Below are 16975 nucleotides of genomic sequence, written 5' to 3' on the forward strand. Positions count from 1 at the left end.
ACTCTCTGGCTCGTAATGATGGATCCATGTTTCGTCACCAGTAATGATCCTGTCTAAGAAGTTGTCCCCTTCGTTACCATAGCGATCCAAATGTTTTTTGCAGATGTCCAAGCGTGTTTGTTGATGCAACTGTGTGAGCTGTTTTGGGACTCACCTTGCACAAACTTTATGAAACACAAGTCTGCTGTGGATGTTTTCGCAGGCAGAACCGTGACTAATTTGCAGACGATGTGCGCTTCGTCAACAGTTAATCATCTGCCTAACAGAATCATTTCATGTGAATGGTCAATGGTCTCTTCATTTGTGACAGTAAACAGTCGTCCGGCTACTTCATCGTGCATAACACTTGTGCGACCGTTACGTAATCTTTCAATCCATTCGTAGACACTCCGCTGTGGCAAAACACTGTTCTCATACTGTACTGAAAGTCTTCGATGAATTTTGGCCCCTGATATGCCTTACAACCACAGAAAATGGACCACTGAACACTGCTCTTCTTTGGTGCAAATAGACAACGGAGCATGGCAGCGAAAACAAAACCAAGCCAGCAGCTTCAGAATTGCAAAGATATAACAACAGATAAACAAAGCATGAGTCTCCAACGAAAAATGACAGTACTACCAAAATATAACTAAATTGCGGACAATAATTGATTTACCCTCCTAGTATAAAGGAGGGTATTAGTTGTGTCAATGTGTCATCCGATTTGATTAGTCCCTCATTTTGCCATGATTTTTCACACTGTGTAAGTACAATATCAAGGATTTGTCCTTTTAGTAACAAAGAAAGAAAACCGAAATAAAACAGTAGCAAAAAATAAAATTATTATACTTGTATCATCTTCCTCATCCTCTTCTTTCTGGTTCTGCATCTTCGACGAATACAGACGAAATTCAATATCTGGCACTAACTGAACAGCTCTTCGGTAAAACCTAATAGCATCATATAATTTGCCGTCCTGTTCATACTCCATCCCTTTCAGAAAGAAGTTCTTAGCCTGAAAGAGAAGAATGGAATTTGATTTCATTTACTTGAAATAAAAAAAGAGTATTAACATATGCATATGAGCAATAAAATGCATATTCAACAAGCAATCAGAGTAAAAGTGGCAGTAAAAATCAATGGTTAAAATTGTAAGTCTCAAAGCTACCCTCATTATATTAGGAGAAAAAAAACTGCTGTCACTGCTGTTGTTACTGCACTGGGACACTCAATCAAACGGTTTTCATCACTTAGAAGAGAAGTGACCACAAAAGATTAGAAAAAGCACATGTATAGAAACGAATGGAAAGATCTTTCAGAAATCTGGGACACAGCAGGTTTGTTTACACAAGGGAAAAGTTTCAGGATATGCTTATCTGTCCATAGCATAAGCTACAAGAGATTGACTACGTATAATTGAAAGGGCTATAGTTGAAATTTTAAGAATGTCTGCTACAAGTAGAGTCAACATATTATTTCCTCCCACATATATCCCTTGAAATAATTACAACAAAAATAAGAGCACAAAGGTTTCTTGGGCACCATGCTCAAATAAATGGAAATGGAGGGGTGAAATAGGGACTTGAAGGGAAGTGGAGGGGAGGGGGTTGCTACGATAGCGATGTGCGCTGTGCACCCTCTACTACATCTTCTAAGGTGGGTTGTAGTGCAACTTACTGTAGGGTGGGTTATATTGCATGAGAAGACAGTAGCAATGAAATGTAATGGTAGAGACTCTAATTTTGTAATTTATTGGAAGAAAAACAGGCCAATTAAAGGAGAATGAGAAATAGGGAAGAATCCAGTTAGAGTACATTGTATAGAACAAGAAAAAATGCAGGCGAGAAAAAATGAATGAAAAGAGGCACAGGGGTACTAACATGGAAAAGGAAAGATGGAAGCACAATCCAAATATAACTGAGAGAAAAAGATTATCAAATAAGAAGAAGGAGTGAAAGATTAAAGTTTTTGCTTTTAGGAATTTGTTAACAGGACACATTCTATAAAAGGATACTGTTCACTGTCAGTGAAGGCCATCTGTATATCAGTTTACATCACTTACTGTTGATCAAATACATTTTGTCTGTTTGAATGCTCCCTCCACATTTAATCTATTGTCCGCCCCCGGTAGCTGAGAGGTCAGCACGACAGAATGTCAATCCTAAGGGCCCAGGTTCGATTCCTGGCTGGGCCGGAGATTTTCTCCACTCAGGGACTGCGTGTTGTGTTGTCCTAATCATCAGCATTTCATCCCCATCGACGCGCAAGTTGCCCACGTGGTGTCAAATCGAAAGACTTGCGCCAGGCGAACGGTCTACCCGATGGGAGGCCCTAGTCACATGACATTTATTATTTAATCTGTTTCCTAAAATGTTTCATCATTTCTCCAGTTACATTTTATCTTATGCTTTTGTTCATGGTTCTTTCAATACAGCAATGTCATCTGATATGGTGTATTTTATGTTGTTTCATTCTGTGGAAGTTTCTGTTGCTAAGTATCAACCAACCATCAATCAACTTCTGAAGGCTATACCTTTATTGTCACATCCATTCTCCTTTACTGTGTCCTGCCTTCTGTTGTTATTGTTGTAGTCTTCAGTCAAAAGACTGGTTTGATGCAGCTCTCCCAGCTACTCTATTCTGTGCAAGCCTCTTCATCTCTAAATAACTACAGCTAGCTACATCTTTCTGGATCAGATTACTTCATTAATTAATGAATCTCTTGGTCTCCCTCTACAATTTTTACCCCCCACATTTCCCTCCAATACTAATGTCTCAAAATGTACCCTATCAACAACCCCTTCTTTTAGTCACGTTGTGCCACAAATTTATTGCCTCGTTAATTCTTTTCAGTACTCCCTCATTAGTTATGTGATTTACTTACATAATCTTCAGCATTTTTCTGTAGCATCACATTTCAAAAGCTTCTATTCTCTTCTTGTCTAATCTGTTTATCGTCCGTGTTTCGCTTCCATACACGGCTACGCTCCAGACAAGTACCTTCAGAAAAGACTTCATAATACTTACATCTGTATTCAGTGTTAATAAATTTCTCTTCATCAGAAATACTTTCCTTGCCATTGCCAGTCTGCATTTTATATCCTCTCTACTTCAGCCATCATCAGTTATTTTATGAACCTCATCTACTACTTTGAGTGTTTCGTTTCCTAGTCTAATTCCCTCAGCAGTGCCTGATTTACTTCGACAACATTCCATTACCCTTGTTACGTTTTTGTTGATGTTCATCTCATATCCTCCTTCCAAGCCACTGTCCATTCCATTCAACCACTCTTCTAAGTCCTTTGCCGTCTCCAACAGAATTACAATGTCACTGCCAAACCTTTAAGTTTTTTTTATATTTTTTCTACTTGAACTTTAATGCCTACTCCAAATTCTTCTTTGGTTTCCTTTACCGCGTACTCAATGTACATATTGAATAATATCAGAGATACAGTACAACCCTGCCTCATTTCAGTTACTGCTTCCCCTTCATGCCCCTTGACTCTTGTAAATGCTGTCTAGTTTCTGTACAAGTTGTGAATACACTTTTCCTCTCTGTAGTTTATCCCTGCTACCTACAGACTCTCAAAGGGAGTATTCCTGTCAACATTGTCAAAAGTTTTCTATAAGTCTATAAATACTATAAACATATGTTTGCCTTTCCTTAATCTATGTTCTAAGAGGAGTCATAGGGTTAGCATTGCCTCGCGTGTTCCGACATTTCTGCAGAATCCAAACTGATCTTCACTGACATTGGCTTCTACCAGTTGTTTCATTATTCCATAAACAGTTTGTGTTAGTATTTTGCAACCATGAATCATTAAACTGACAGTTTGGAAATATTCACACTTCTCAGCACCTGCTTCCTTTGGAATTGGGACTATTAGATTCTTCTTGAAGTCTGAGGGCATTTAACCTACCTCACACATCCTGCACACCAGATGGAATAGTTTTGTCATGGCTCTCTCTCCCACGGCAAGCAGCAGTTCTGACAGAATATCATCTACTCCAGGGGCCTTGTTTTGACTTAGGTCTTTCAGTGCTCTGTCAAATTCTTCTTATTGTAACATATCTCCCATCTCATCTTCATCTACACCTTCATCCTTTTCATTCAAGTGCAACTCCCTTGTGTAGAGCCTCTATACAGTGTGTCTCATTTTAATCTATAATGGCCAACACCTCTGGAGCAGCACAATTCTGTGAAAAAAGTCTCTAGTAAAAGTCCTAAGGTTTGAAGGGGGTCATGGAGTGGTTGCCTCAAAATGACCTTGAACCCTGTTTTCAAGGTCAAACCAAGATCAAGGTCATTTTGCAAATGGTAACCCATATTTTTTTTCCCATATTCATATTCTATGGGAAAAAATATGCACTGTTTGTAGGGAACTTTTTTTTTTTTTTTTTACCCAATGATTTGTCACCAGGGGCACTTCATTGTAACTTTGCCAGGTTACCGAAAATCTTGTATGATTTCTGAACTCTATCCACTGGTGAAATTTTTCTGAACTTGAAATGGTCTTGAAATTCTTCAGTAGGGATTAACCTGAAAGCAAATACTATCGGCATTAGCGGAACCTTATGTATACCACTTTGAGGGAGCTGAATCAGCAGCATAACCAGAGAAGAGAAGGGTGGAGCTTTGAGGCTAACTAATAAGCGTCATTGTTGAGGAATTTGAAATCATGACTGGTGGTTCACAGAAATTTTACCTTTGGAGACTGAAAATTTCTCGGCTGTGCTCACTTAGTATGATTCTTGACTGGTGCGACTCTCAAAAATTATTCTTATGGGCTCAGGAAAAATATGTGTTAAGGGATTTAGAAAAATTCCACCTCCTTGATTTCTGATAAATTTCACCTCATGGGACTCAGAACAATTTCGTCTCGTGAGGCTCTAATGAATTCCAGCAAAACAAAATTTTTCCAAATCCATACAAGCAAAATTATTCTCAACACAAATGTTTGGCGTCCATAAGATAAAAATTTATCTGAGTCACTTTGTCTCGTATTTGACTTTCTCAGATCCGTCTTTCGTTTCTGCCTTGAAAAGGATGAATTACTATGGAGTATTTCATTACTTTATTATTTATGTCAATATCGAGATATGTAAAAGTGTTCTCTAGAAAGACACACATCTGTTACACACCTCAGTAATTTTCTGAAAGAGTGCACTTGAATACTGTATGTTTTGACTTCACATTGTGGCATAAAAAACAGCAAGCATGTGCAAACAAATGGGTGGCGTACACTGTAATAAGTCAGTTGTCCTTCAACCTAAGAAAACCAATAATAGTAAAAGTGATTAGTACAATTTATTTTTCAACTCTAATCTGTCCAAAATGGCTGATTACACACTGTTAGAAATAGTGAGAATGATAAAAGCTGTTAACGAGTGTCGCGATAATTATGCAGCTGCGCAAAGATTGTATGCAAAAAGCTATCACGATGCCCATCACACCACAAAGGTTACAATTAGGTCTCTGGTAAGACAAGCTGAAAGAGGGACCTCGAAAAGGCAGAGACGAAAGACGGGCCTGAGAGAGGTGACTGTGCTTGGAGTTCGTGCTATCATCACTGAAGATCCACACCTTTCGACTGATCAGATTCAGCGAATGCATGGTGTGCCTCGATCAACAGTATCTGGCGTTTTAAGAACTTTTAAGTCCTACCCGTATCATTTATATATCACCCAAGCAAATCAGCCTGGGGATCCTGAGAGATGTCCAGCGTTTTGTCAATGTGCCGATACACTAATACATTGTGATACCTTTTTCTTCGCATGCACTCTCTTTACAGACGAGGCGAATTTTGACAACATGGTAGGAGTCAAGCTATGTAAAGCACACTATTGGGCAGAAGCAAACCCTCGCATGCAAAGAGATAGCCAAACACAGATACAGTAGCCAATCAATGTCTGGATGGGCATAGTTGGAGATTACAAAATTGGTCCTGTTTTTTATGGCGAGATGCTGAATGACTTACACTATCTTCATATTCTCCAGAATCTGGAGCTTCCTTTACTAGAAAATATCCCCCTAGACACACGAGGACATCTGTGGTTTCAACATGACAGTGCCCCTGCACATCAGGACTTGCCTGTCAGAAGGTACCTGAATGCAAGTTACCTGAATCGATGGATTGGTATTGGTAGTGCAATTTGTGAATTCCTGCCAAGATCACCAGACTTACCACATTGGACTTCTTATGGGGAGCTGTGAAGCAGAAGGTGTACTCCACTCCCCCGACGACACCACAAGATATGAGAGAAAGAATTGTGGTGGCATTCCTGGCAATCACCCATCAGACATTGAATGATGTCGAGACCAGTTTCCAACAGAGAGTGCAAATGTGCATTAGGAAAAATGGGCAGTTGATCATCTGATATCCTAAATTTCCAGTGAGAACCATGTTAATCAGCCCTTTCCAGGGCAAATGTTGTGCGAAGTCCGCTGGGCAACCTCCATGTGGTGCACATTGGGTTCCACTAATGACGACAGTATTTGCTTTCAGGTTAATCCCTACTGAAGAATTCAAAGGCCATTTCAAGTTCACAAAAATATCAGCAGTGGACTGAATTAAGAAACAAGATTTTCATCAAAAATTTTTCCTGATCTCACTTTGTTCTCAAGATACTGGTAACCTGGTGAAGTTACAATGAAGTGCCCCCTAGTGACAAACCATTGGGTTTCGAAAAAAATGTTCCCTACAAACAATGCAAATTTTTTCCCGTAGAATACAAATACAGAATTAAAAAATAGGGGTTAAAATTTGCTAAAATGAACTTGACTTTGGTTTGACCTTGAAAACAGGGTTCAAGGTCATTTCAAGGTAACCAATCCATGACCCACTTCAAAACTTACAACTTTTACTAGAGACTTTTTTTTTCTGCAGAATTGTGCTGCTCCAGGGATATTGGTCGGTATATATTAAAATGGGACATTCTGTATACTCCTTCCACCTTTCTGCTTTCCCTTCTTTGCTTAGTATCCGTCTGAGCTCTTGATATTCCTACAGTTGCTTCTCTTTTTCGCAAATTTCTCTTTAATTTTCCTGTAGTTGATAACTATCTTTCACTAGGGGAAATATGCTCTAAATCCTAACATTTGTCCTCTACCCATCCCTGCTTAGCAATTTTGCACTTCCTGTCAATCTCATTTTTAGACATTTGTATTCTCTTCCACTTGCATCAATTGCTGCATTTTTCTATTTTCTCCTTTAATCTATTAAATACAATAACTCGTATGATATTGACAGATTTCTACTAGGCCTTGACTTTTTGATTATCTGATACTCTGCTGCCTTCACTATTTCATCTCTCAAGGCTACCCATTTGTCTTTTACTATATGCCCTTCCCCTGTTCTAGTCAACCATTGCCTAATGCTCCCTCTTAATCTCTCAATAACCTCTCATTCTTTCAACTTATGCAGGTCCCACCTCCTTCATTTCCTACCGTTTCCCAATTCCTTCTGTTTTAATCTACAGTTCATAACCAATAAAGTGTGGTCAGAGACCATATCTATTCTTAAACAAAGTGACTGCAATGATTAAATTATTCTCTGTGCAAAGTTCTACCAGATAGCTTCTTCTTTCTTTCCTTTCCCCCAGTCCATATTCACCTACTACTTTCCCTTCTCTTCCTTTTCCTGCTATCAAATTCTAGTCCCCAATCATAATTAAATTTTCATCTCCCTTAACTATCTGAATAATTTCTTTTATTTCATCATACATTTCTTCAATCTCTTCAACATCTACAGGGTAGTTGGAATATAAAGCTGTACTACTGTGGTGGACATGGGCTCAGTATCTACTTGGCTACAATACTGCATTCACAATATTGTTCATAGTAGCTTACTCACATTCCTAACTCCTTATTCATTATTAAACACACTACTGCATTACCCCAATATGACTTTGTATTTATAGCCACATATTCACCTTACTACAAGTCTTGTTCCTCCTGCCAAAGAAACTGGCTAATTCCAATTATATCTCACTTCAACCATCCCACTTTCCTTTTAAAATTTCCCAAGATACCTGCCAAATTAAGGGATCTAACATTCCATGCTCTGATCTGTAGAACACCCATTTTGTTTCTCATGATGATGACATCCTCCTCAGTAGTCCCCACCCAATTATCCAAATGGGGACTATTTTACCTCCAGAATATTTTACCCAAGAGAATCCCATCATCATTTAACCAAACAGTAGAACTACAAGCCCTTCCGAAAAATTATGACTGTAGTTTCCTCTGACTTTCAGCTGTTCAGATTACCAGCACAGCAAGGCCATTTTGCTTCAGTCAATCACCTAGACTGTTGCCCCTGTAACTACTGAATAGGTTTTGCCCCTGTTCAAGAATCACATGTTTGTCTGGCATCTCCACAGATACGCCTCTGCTGGGGTTGCACCTATGGTACAGCTATCTGTATTGCTGAGACATGCAAACTGTCTCATCAATGGCAAGGTACATGGGTCATGGGGGCCTTGTCTTCTGTATTTCTTGATAATTTTTTACATTTTGTTACCTCCAATACATAATCATTTATGTTCTATCTTGGCTCCTACTTGCTTTTCCTACCCATCATTTCTCCTTTCTACATATTTGTTAAAAACTTACTGTGTCTGAATAAATATCAAATTCTTTTTTTCCTGCTTTGAATAGTTACTATGAAATTTCTTTGCTCACTGTTCCCCCCTTCAAAACCCTTCATTAAGCCAAATCATCACCACTTCTCAGCACTTTCTGTCATAAACAGTGTCCAGCTTTCATGGACATACAGGATCCCACGGAGATGAACATATTTGACACACACGTGTTTCTTTTCTATACTAATCAATTTCTTGAGAAATAGTTATCTTCTTCCACTGTAAGCATGTTTTGCTGTTCCAATTTTTATATGATTCTCCAGCAGCACATTTTCTTCAGTAATTAATTATATCTTTTTTCCATTAGAGTCTTTCAATTTTGATGTCAAATGTTCTCATCTTTGATTTTAAACTACCATAATTTTTTCCTGCTACTACTACTACTACTACCACTACCACTACTACTTACTATTACTATTTATTACCTCCCCCTCTGGAGGTCATGTTTTACCTGTCACAAGCCAGGATAAAGGAAAAGTGATGGAAGCAATTACTTCCATAAAATATCCAGGAGTATGCGTATAGAGCAATCTGAAATGGAGCAACCACTAAAAACTAATCAAGATTAAGGTAGGTGCCCGACTGAGATTCACTGGAAGCATCCTCAGGAAATGTACTCCATTAATAAAGGCAGTAGCTTACAAAAGACCCATTCAATCAATATTTAAATGTTGCTTATCAGTAAGGGAGGGCGGTAGAGGAAGTACAGACGATCCAAAGAAGATTACACAGTTTTGTTACAGGTTCGTTTAGTACGCACAAAAGCATCACAAAATAATAAACAAACTCCAGTGGCAGACACCATAAGACAGGTGTTCTGCATCACAGTGTGGTCTATTATTAAAAGTTCCAAGAGCATTCATTCCTAGAATAAACAACAAATATATTCATCCTCCTACATATATCTTGCAAAAAGCCCATGAAGATGAAACCAGAGAGGTTAGGGCCCACATAGAGATTTAGATGTAGACAAACAACTCATCATTTGGCTCCCATCCTTTGCCCCTTTACCCTCATACATTTTAACCGTGTCAGTTTTCACTACTAACTGCAATCTGCAGTGTATACAAATCTTACACTTGGGTGTCTCCCTCAGTCTGACACCCCAAATGGTGGCTAGTGTCACTTGGGACTTAAGCTGATCATGCCCATATACTTGAGCAATATTCTGGGATGGGTCACACAACTGTTTTGTAAGTAATTTTCTTTGTAGACTAACTGTGTTTTCATAATAACCTGCCAGTGAACCATAGTTTGCTATATGCTTTACCTATAACTGAAACTATGCGATCGGTTTCATATCCCTACAGATCTACTTGTGGAAGAGCAACCACCAACTACCTGGATGGAAACAGAAAATGTTCTGAAACAAATAAAAAGAGAGGAAGTGCTACCTGCAGATACAAGACTTAATAGAATACAACAGTTGCTCTGAATCCTGGAAGCAGTATAGAGAAAATAATGACTGGAATAAGGGAATTATAACACAGACATTTAAAAAAGAAAGTAGGAAAATGTATTCCAATCACAGAAGAATAAAGAGGTTGAATGTTATCCTACAACTTCAATTTGAAGAAGATAGCATGAATTTAAGACTAACAGAGGAACTATTGATATTTTCTTCATTCAGACAAATAATGTCAAAGGATAAGACATAATGGTACTCTTATTTGCAGAGGGTAGATGATAGTGCAGTGAACTATGAAATACGGGACTGCAAGAGAGAACATACTGCCCCAACTCTTAAATTACAAAAATCTGGATTCTGTATGATGACTGTGAGACATAACCCCTCTTTTAATTGAGAACAATATTATCAGGCTTATTCTCATATAGGGGAGAGGTGTTGACAATACCAGAAATAATTAATAGCATTGAAAAAATTTTAATTAAAATTATCAATATATAATCTCTCATCAGAATAATACTCACAGCAAAGTAGCACTTCAGGAAAATCAAAGAGGGTTCAATGCGGCTACTTTTGTTTCTAAATTCTACTATATAAACCATGCGTGGCTATTTTTAGTTCTAATCTTGTTTTTCTGCACTCTGGATAAGTCTACGTAGCTGCAGCGGGCGATATAGCTGGCATTGCCGTGTGGTATGCTACGGAAGGGATCAGGGAATTTCTGTTAAACTGCAAGAAATGTGACTTTAGTTAATTTATAAGGGACAGACTTTGCAGCAAGGTCAGAGACTAAGAATATCTGAGGAATTGTGTGCATGAGAGAAAGCAGCGCTCAGTATTAAACTCTATTACTTGCCAAATAACCAATAATAGGAAGTGTGGACTGTACAAAGGGACGTTAAATTGAATATAAGAATGGAATTGGACACAGCTTTGTGAAAGTAAAAGCGTACAAAGTTGGAATGACTGTATCGAAGTATAGTAGTGGATCATACTCCTTGCAATAATATCTTTGAATGATGAACTATAAAAATCATGGACATTTTAGCTGCCGTAATTGCTGAGAGTAATTGTAGGATCAACCCTCCTTTTCTCTATATACAAAACTCAATCATTCATGATCATTTAATAATTATTAAATGTTGTTAGTAAAAAAGTTAAAGTGATTTTCACAATAGCGTGTATATTAGGTAATGATAATCATAGGCAAGTGGCAAACTGTATCTCTGGATGACAGAAGGTTTGATTATGAAATAATATGAAGTGTAAATTGTGACTTAAAAGCTATTTAACATTTCATTTCTAATTGGAGAGAAATAATACAAAATCAGAAACAGTGCGGGCAAATGGTAAAGTTGGAAATAGGAAGTTGAAATAACAACTAACCTCCAAAGACATTATAAACTATCTTGTCTTTGGTAACGCAGCAACGTGTGAACAGTGATGGACTGTGCAAAAAGTCAACAGTAATTATTACTACAAAAACCCAAAATATAGTCGTCATTACAGTGAAGATGTTTGTGGCTGCTCCATCTGACGTATAGATACAACAAAAATTTGCGCATGTACAGTAGATAACAACATGAATGTCTTACATCAGAGAAGTCGATGACAGCAGATCGAAGGAGGATGATGATGATTATTATTATTAGTGTTTTAGGGCGCACAACAACGAGGTTATCAGCGCCCATTCCCAAAAGTTCAATTCAGAGCCGAATTGTGAGAGAATTGGTATTGTTCAAATTGCAAGATTGGACACAGCACATCAAAACAGGGAGATAAAACTAAAAATAAAATAGCAGTACAAACAGGTAAAAATAATTAACGGTGGCTGAGTGACCAGTTACAAATAATGGGCGACCAAACCACTGGACAGCACACTAAGACTTCAATCCCAATATTTTGGGAAGAAGGCCAGACATCACACAAAAACGTAAAACTCTAGCGACACTCGTCTCATTATTAGTTAAAAGAGAGGGTAGGTCTGGTGGGAAACTGAAATCTTCCCTCAAACCCGCATATAAAACACACTCAGTTAAAATATGTCGTATCAACAGCTGTGTCCCACATGGCTGACACGTTGGTGGCTCCTCACGACGTAACAGAAAACCATGTGTCAAAGAACAATGTCCTATTCTAAGCCGTGTAAGGGCTACTTCCTCAGCACGTCGTTGTCGGAAGGAGGTGAGCCACGGTCGGACAGAATCCTTCACCGCTCGCAACTTATTATCCCTCACGTCCAGCCACTGAGCCTCCCACCAACGCATGACCTTACGAGTCACGAAAGACGTAATGGCCTGCAGGGGGACGGAACAGCGAGCAGGAGGTGGGATGGAGCAAGCCTCCTTGGCAGCCGCATCTGCAAGTTCATTTCCAGGAATCCCTATGTGCCCTGGAACCCAGCAGAAAATTACATCCTTACCCTGATGTTGCAAGAGCAGGAGTGCGTCCTGCACCTCTTGCACCATCCGATCTTCTGGGTACATCTGTTCAAGAGTGTGTAGAGCACTTTGGGAATCGGAGCAGATGACGATTTTTGTGCCACGATGTCGGCGCATATGCTCTAATGCTTGCAGAATGGCAAACAGTTCTGCATAGTAAACTGAGAACTGCTCTGGGAGCCCTATCCGATGGACAGTATCGGGAAACACAGCAGAGCAGCCCATAAAATCCCCGTTTAGACCCATCCGTGTAAACAGTAATAAAATCGGAATGGCGTTCTAAAATCTCAGTAACTTTAATTTTAAAAAGGTGGTCCGGGGTACAATACTTCCTGTAAGCAGCCATATCAAGAAGTAATCTTGGCCTTTGTAGTCGCCAGGGAGATCCCCTACTCCATCCCTGGTGGAGGACCTTAATGCCCTCCAGGTGTACTGACACGAGACTCTCCAGATCGAAGGAGGGCAACTACAGAAAACAACATAGAAATAGGAGATGGAAGGTCAGAGTGGTTTACAACAAAGAGAGGATGGATACACGTAACAATGAAGGGTGTGAAGGATAGGAAAAAAGATGATCTACAATGCTTTTGTATTTGCAGATGATGATGCCATTTCAGTTAGACATCCATGAAGGAGGTGGCTGGCCCAGATCAAGAAATGCTTGAAAGTAAAGGAGAAACATAGGTTGCTGTGGACAGGGAGAAAATATATCAAGACAGAAAAATATGAAGCCAAATCATTTGAAAACATTATACTAGGCTTGTTGGAAGAACTCCTTGGTGATGATAAAAGTTTTAAAAGTTAAGGAATGCAAGAGTTGTTGAAATGCTAACACTGAGAGTGATCACAAGCTAGTACTAATGGCAGGCCTGTTGAAATGCTAGAAATTATAAGAGAAAATAGATGAAACATCTGAATTCAGCCAAGTTGAAAAAAATAAAAACTCAGATTGCATTGGAACTATATGTGGCCACAGAAATGATGGAAGTTCAAGATTAACTGATGGGGAAAACACAGTTTAATGACATCAAAAGACGTAAATCGAGCAGAGAATGTCTCGCAACTTCAGTCTTCCCTTCTCATCCCATACAGCAAGTCACCACTGACCCAGGGTTCTGGATGACTTTTCCTAATTCTACTGCTTTTCCTAAGCCTCACCAGTCCTTTTCCTTCACCCATCTTCCTTCTCTTTAGCCCTTCTGCCAGAGGAAAGAGCCACAGGCAAACTGTAATATCTTTTATATGTGTGTTCTCCTGCGCCGCTTGGTGAATAGATTTTTGTGTGTCCAATTACACTATATTTAGAGAAAGTACTAAGACTGAAAAGGATAAAAAAGAAACAGTCACAGATAACTGATGAGAAACTCAAACAAACAAACAAGATAAAAGTATAAAAAGGTTGAAAGCGACATACCTGGACACACAGAAAAGCTAACAAAGAATGATTGGCGGAAAGATGTATGTAGATGCAAAAATTGGAACTGTACATTTATTTGCAGGAGTGCAGAACAAAGAGATAAGAGATAGAAAAGTGAACTGGCCAATGGAGGCAGAAAATAAAATGAGAAGTGAGTTAATAGATGGCCAAAAGAAATTAGACTGACTGAAAATGAGGGCGTGATGTAAGATAATGATAGGAGTGACTGAACACATACTTTTAAATCTGAAAAGGCTTTACAAGAAGTCAGGCCAAAGAACCAAGGAAAAATCGAGCCAAGGAAAAATCAGGTAAGTTTGTGGATGAAATTCATGAAAGTGGCAAAGTACTACTAGATTTTGAAAACAATTTAATTATTACTTTACCAAGAATGTAGTAAAATTATTTCATGATCAGTACAGTATCACTTTATCAAAAGTATTCAACAAGCGTACATTATCAAAGAAAGGAAGAAACAATTTAAAGCAGATAAAAAGAGGGCCAGTTTAGTAGTTTTTGGGACAAGTAAGCATATTTGAGAAAAAATTTTAATACTGTGATTAATAATGGGGGCACAAAGGGGTAGTATGTGGCTCTGTGGGTGCATTTCCTGCTGGTGAAAATGTTCTAACAAATCACAGAAATGCCATATATCCCTACCATGTCCAATGCAGATTTGATGCAATACATCTGTCCAATCTAATCGATGCTGGAAGTCATAGGGGTGCTAACGTTGATTATGACAGTTACCTTATAATAGTCACAATCACAAGTCGCATATCTAATGTAAGGAAGGTATTTGGATCTCATGCACAAAAACTCTTTATTGATAAGCTCAATGAGCCCAAGTCTACTCAAAGATTCTCTGACCACCTCAAGGAAGACTTGGCACACTTCCCCGACAATAAGAATATCAACGAACTATGCAATAACCTAAAAGACACCCTTACAAAAGCTGTGACAAAGGTCTAGGAAGAGTAGAATGGGCCACACAAAAAGGTTGGTTTGATGAAGATTGTGCACTAGTAACAGCAATTAAAAATGAAGACAGCAAGAGAATGCATCAGAAGATCTGTAGAAGATTACAGAACAGCAAGAAGGGAAGAAAAGAGGCTGCACAAAATGAAAAGGAGAGAGCATGAAAGGAAGGAGCTGGAAGAAATGGAACAGCTGGAAAGGAGGAATGAAATTAGAGCTTTTTATCAGAAGTTAAATAATAACTGAAAGGATTTCCAGCCAAGGGCAAATTTATGTTGAAATACAGAGGGTTCAATATTTTGATGGACTTTTGATTGATAGTACAGCTGAGAACCAAGGAATCTTAACCTCTGCAAATACAAGGAACTCAGAAACAGAGGAACAACTACCAACTGCTGAGGAAGAGGAAGCAGCTATCAAGAAGGTGAACAATAGTAAGGCTCCAAGAATGAATCTAAAACACAAAGAACTCTTTAAAAATACTGGAAATGAATTTGTCAAACATTTCAACATGCCTGCAATTAAGATTTGGATCAGCCTATGACAATAGTGACAGAAGGGAATTCCATATAGCAATGGAAGAGTCAGACGTTCCTAATAAAGTGTTGTCTTATTGAAAGCTGCTATGGAAAACACCCTAGTCAAATTAAAACACAGAATATGTTATCAAGAGCTGTGATCACAAAAAAGGAGTAAGACAGGGAGGTGCATTACCCTGTCTTTGGTTTAATACAGCCTAGGAAAAAGTGATAAGAGCTGCAGACATCAATACAGGTGTTGGCATATGCAGATGATATTGTTACAATCGCAAGAACACCAAGAGCAGTGAAAGAAGCCTTTACACGTCTCGAAAGAGCTGCTAGAAATATGAACCTACAAATAAATGAAGGGAAACTAAGTATATGCTGAATGAACCCCCATTCACACAACTGGTTCATTTGAGTCTGATGTGTGTATTTCACTTACCCTTGATTAGAAGTAAACTGTAAGGATAATGTCAGCTCTGAAATCCAGAAATGAATACTGTCCCCCAACAAGTGCTACCGTGGCCTTAGAAAACATTTGAAATCTAAGTTGCTAGAAAAACTAAAGTTATGATGTGCTGGTGCCAACAGGTTGTGATCTTCAGTCCAAATACCGGTTTGGTGCACCTCTCCATGCTACTCTATCCTATGAGAACCTCTTCATCTCCGAATAACTACTGCAATCTATTTCCTTCTGAATCTGTTAACTGTATTCATCTCTTTGTCTCTCTCTATGATTTTCACCCTCAAAACTTCCCTCCAAGGCTAAATTAGTGATCCCTTGATGTGTCCTATCAACTGAAGCCTTCTTCCAGTAAAGTTGTGAAAAAAATTTCTTGTCTCCCCAATTCTATTCAGCACTTCCTCATCAGTTATGTGATCAACCCATCTAATCTTCAGCATTCTTCTGAGCACCACATTTCAAAAGTTTCTATTCTCTTTTTGTCTAAACTGCTTATAGTCCTTGTTTCACTTCCATACATGGCTACAACCCAGACAAATACTTTCAGAAAAGACTTCCTAACACTTTAATCGATATTCGATGTTAACAGATTTCTCTTCTTTAGAAACGTTTTCCTTGCCACTGCCAGTCTACATTTTGTGTCATCTCTACTTCAGCCATAGTCAGTAATTTTGCTGCCCAAATAGTAAAACTAACCTAGTTCTTTAAGTATCTCATATCCTAATCTGATTCCCTTAGCATTACCTGATTTAATTTGACCACATTCCATTACACTTGTTTTGCTTTTGTAGAACTTCATCTTATATCCTCCTTTCAAAACAATGTGCATTCTATTCACCTGCTCTTCCAAGTCCTTTGATGTCTCTGACAGAATTACAAAGTCATCAGCAAACCACCTCACTGTTTTTATTTCTCGTCCCTAAACTTTAATTCCTACTTCAAATTTTTCTTTGGTTTCACTTACTGCTTTTTCAATGTACAGACTGAATAACATCAGGGATAGGCTGCAACCCTGTCTCACTCCCTTCTCAACCACGGCTTCCCTTTCACGCCCCTCAACTCTTGTAGCCGCCCCCTGGTTTTGTGTACAAGCTGCCGATAGTCTTTTGCTCCTTGATT

At 38.7% G+C, this 16975-nt stretch overlaps 1 protein-coding gene across 1 annotated transcript in view; it reads right to left on the minus strand.

Moving 5' to 3' along the window:
- Positions 1-16975, minus strand: part of LOC126469251 (F-box only protein 9) — an 83861-nt gene that overhangs the window by 31382 nt on the left and 35504 nt on the right. The window contains exon 4 of the mRNA XM_050096617.1: positions 832-997. Coding sequence (XP_049952574.1) covers positions 832-997 — 166 coding nt within the window. The remainder of the gene's footprint in view (positions 1-831; positions 998-16975) is intronic.

Source organism: Schistocerca serialis, chromosome 1, assembly GCF_023864345.2.
Source record: "Schistocerca serialis cubense isolate TAMUIC-IGC-003099 chromosome 1, iqSchSeri2.2, whole genome shotgun sequence".
NCBI lineage: Eukaryota > Metazoa > Arthropoda > Insecta > Orthoptera > Acrididae > Schistocerca > Schistocerca serialis.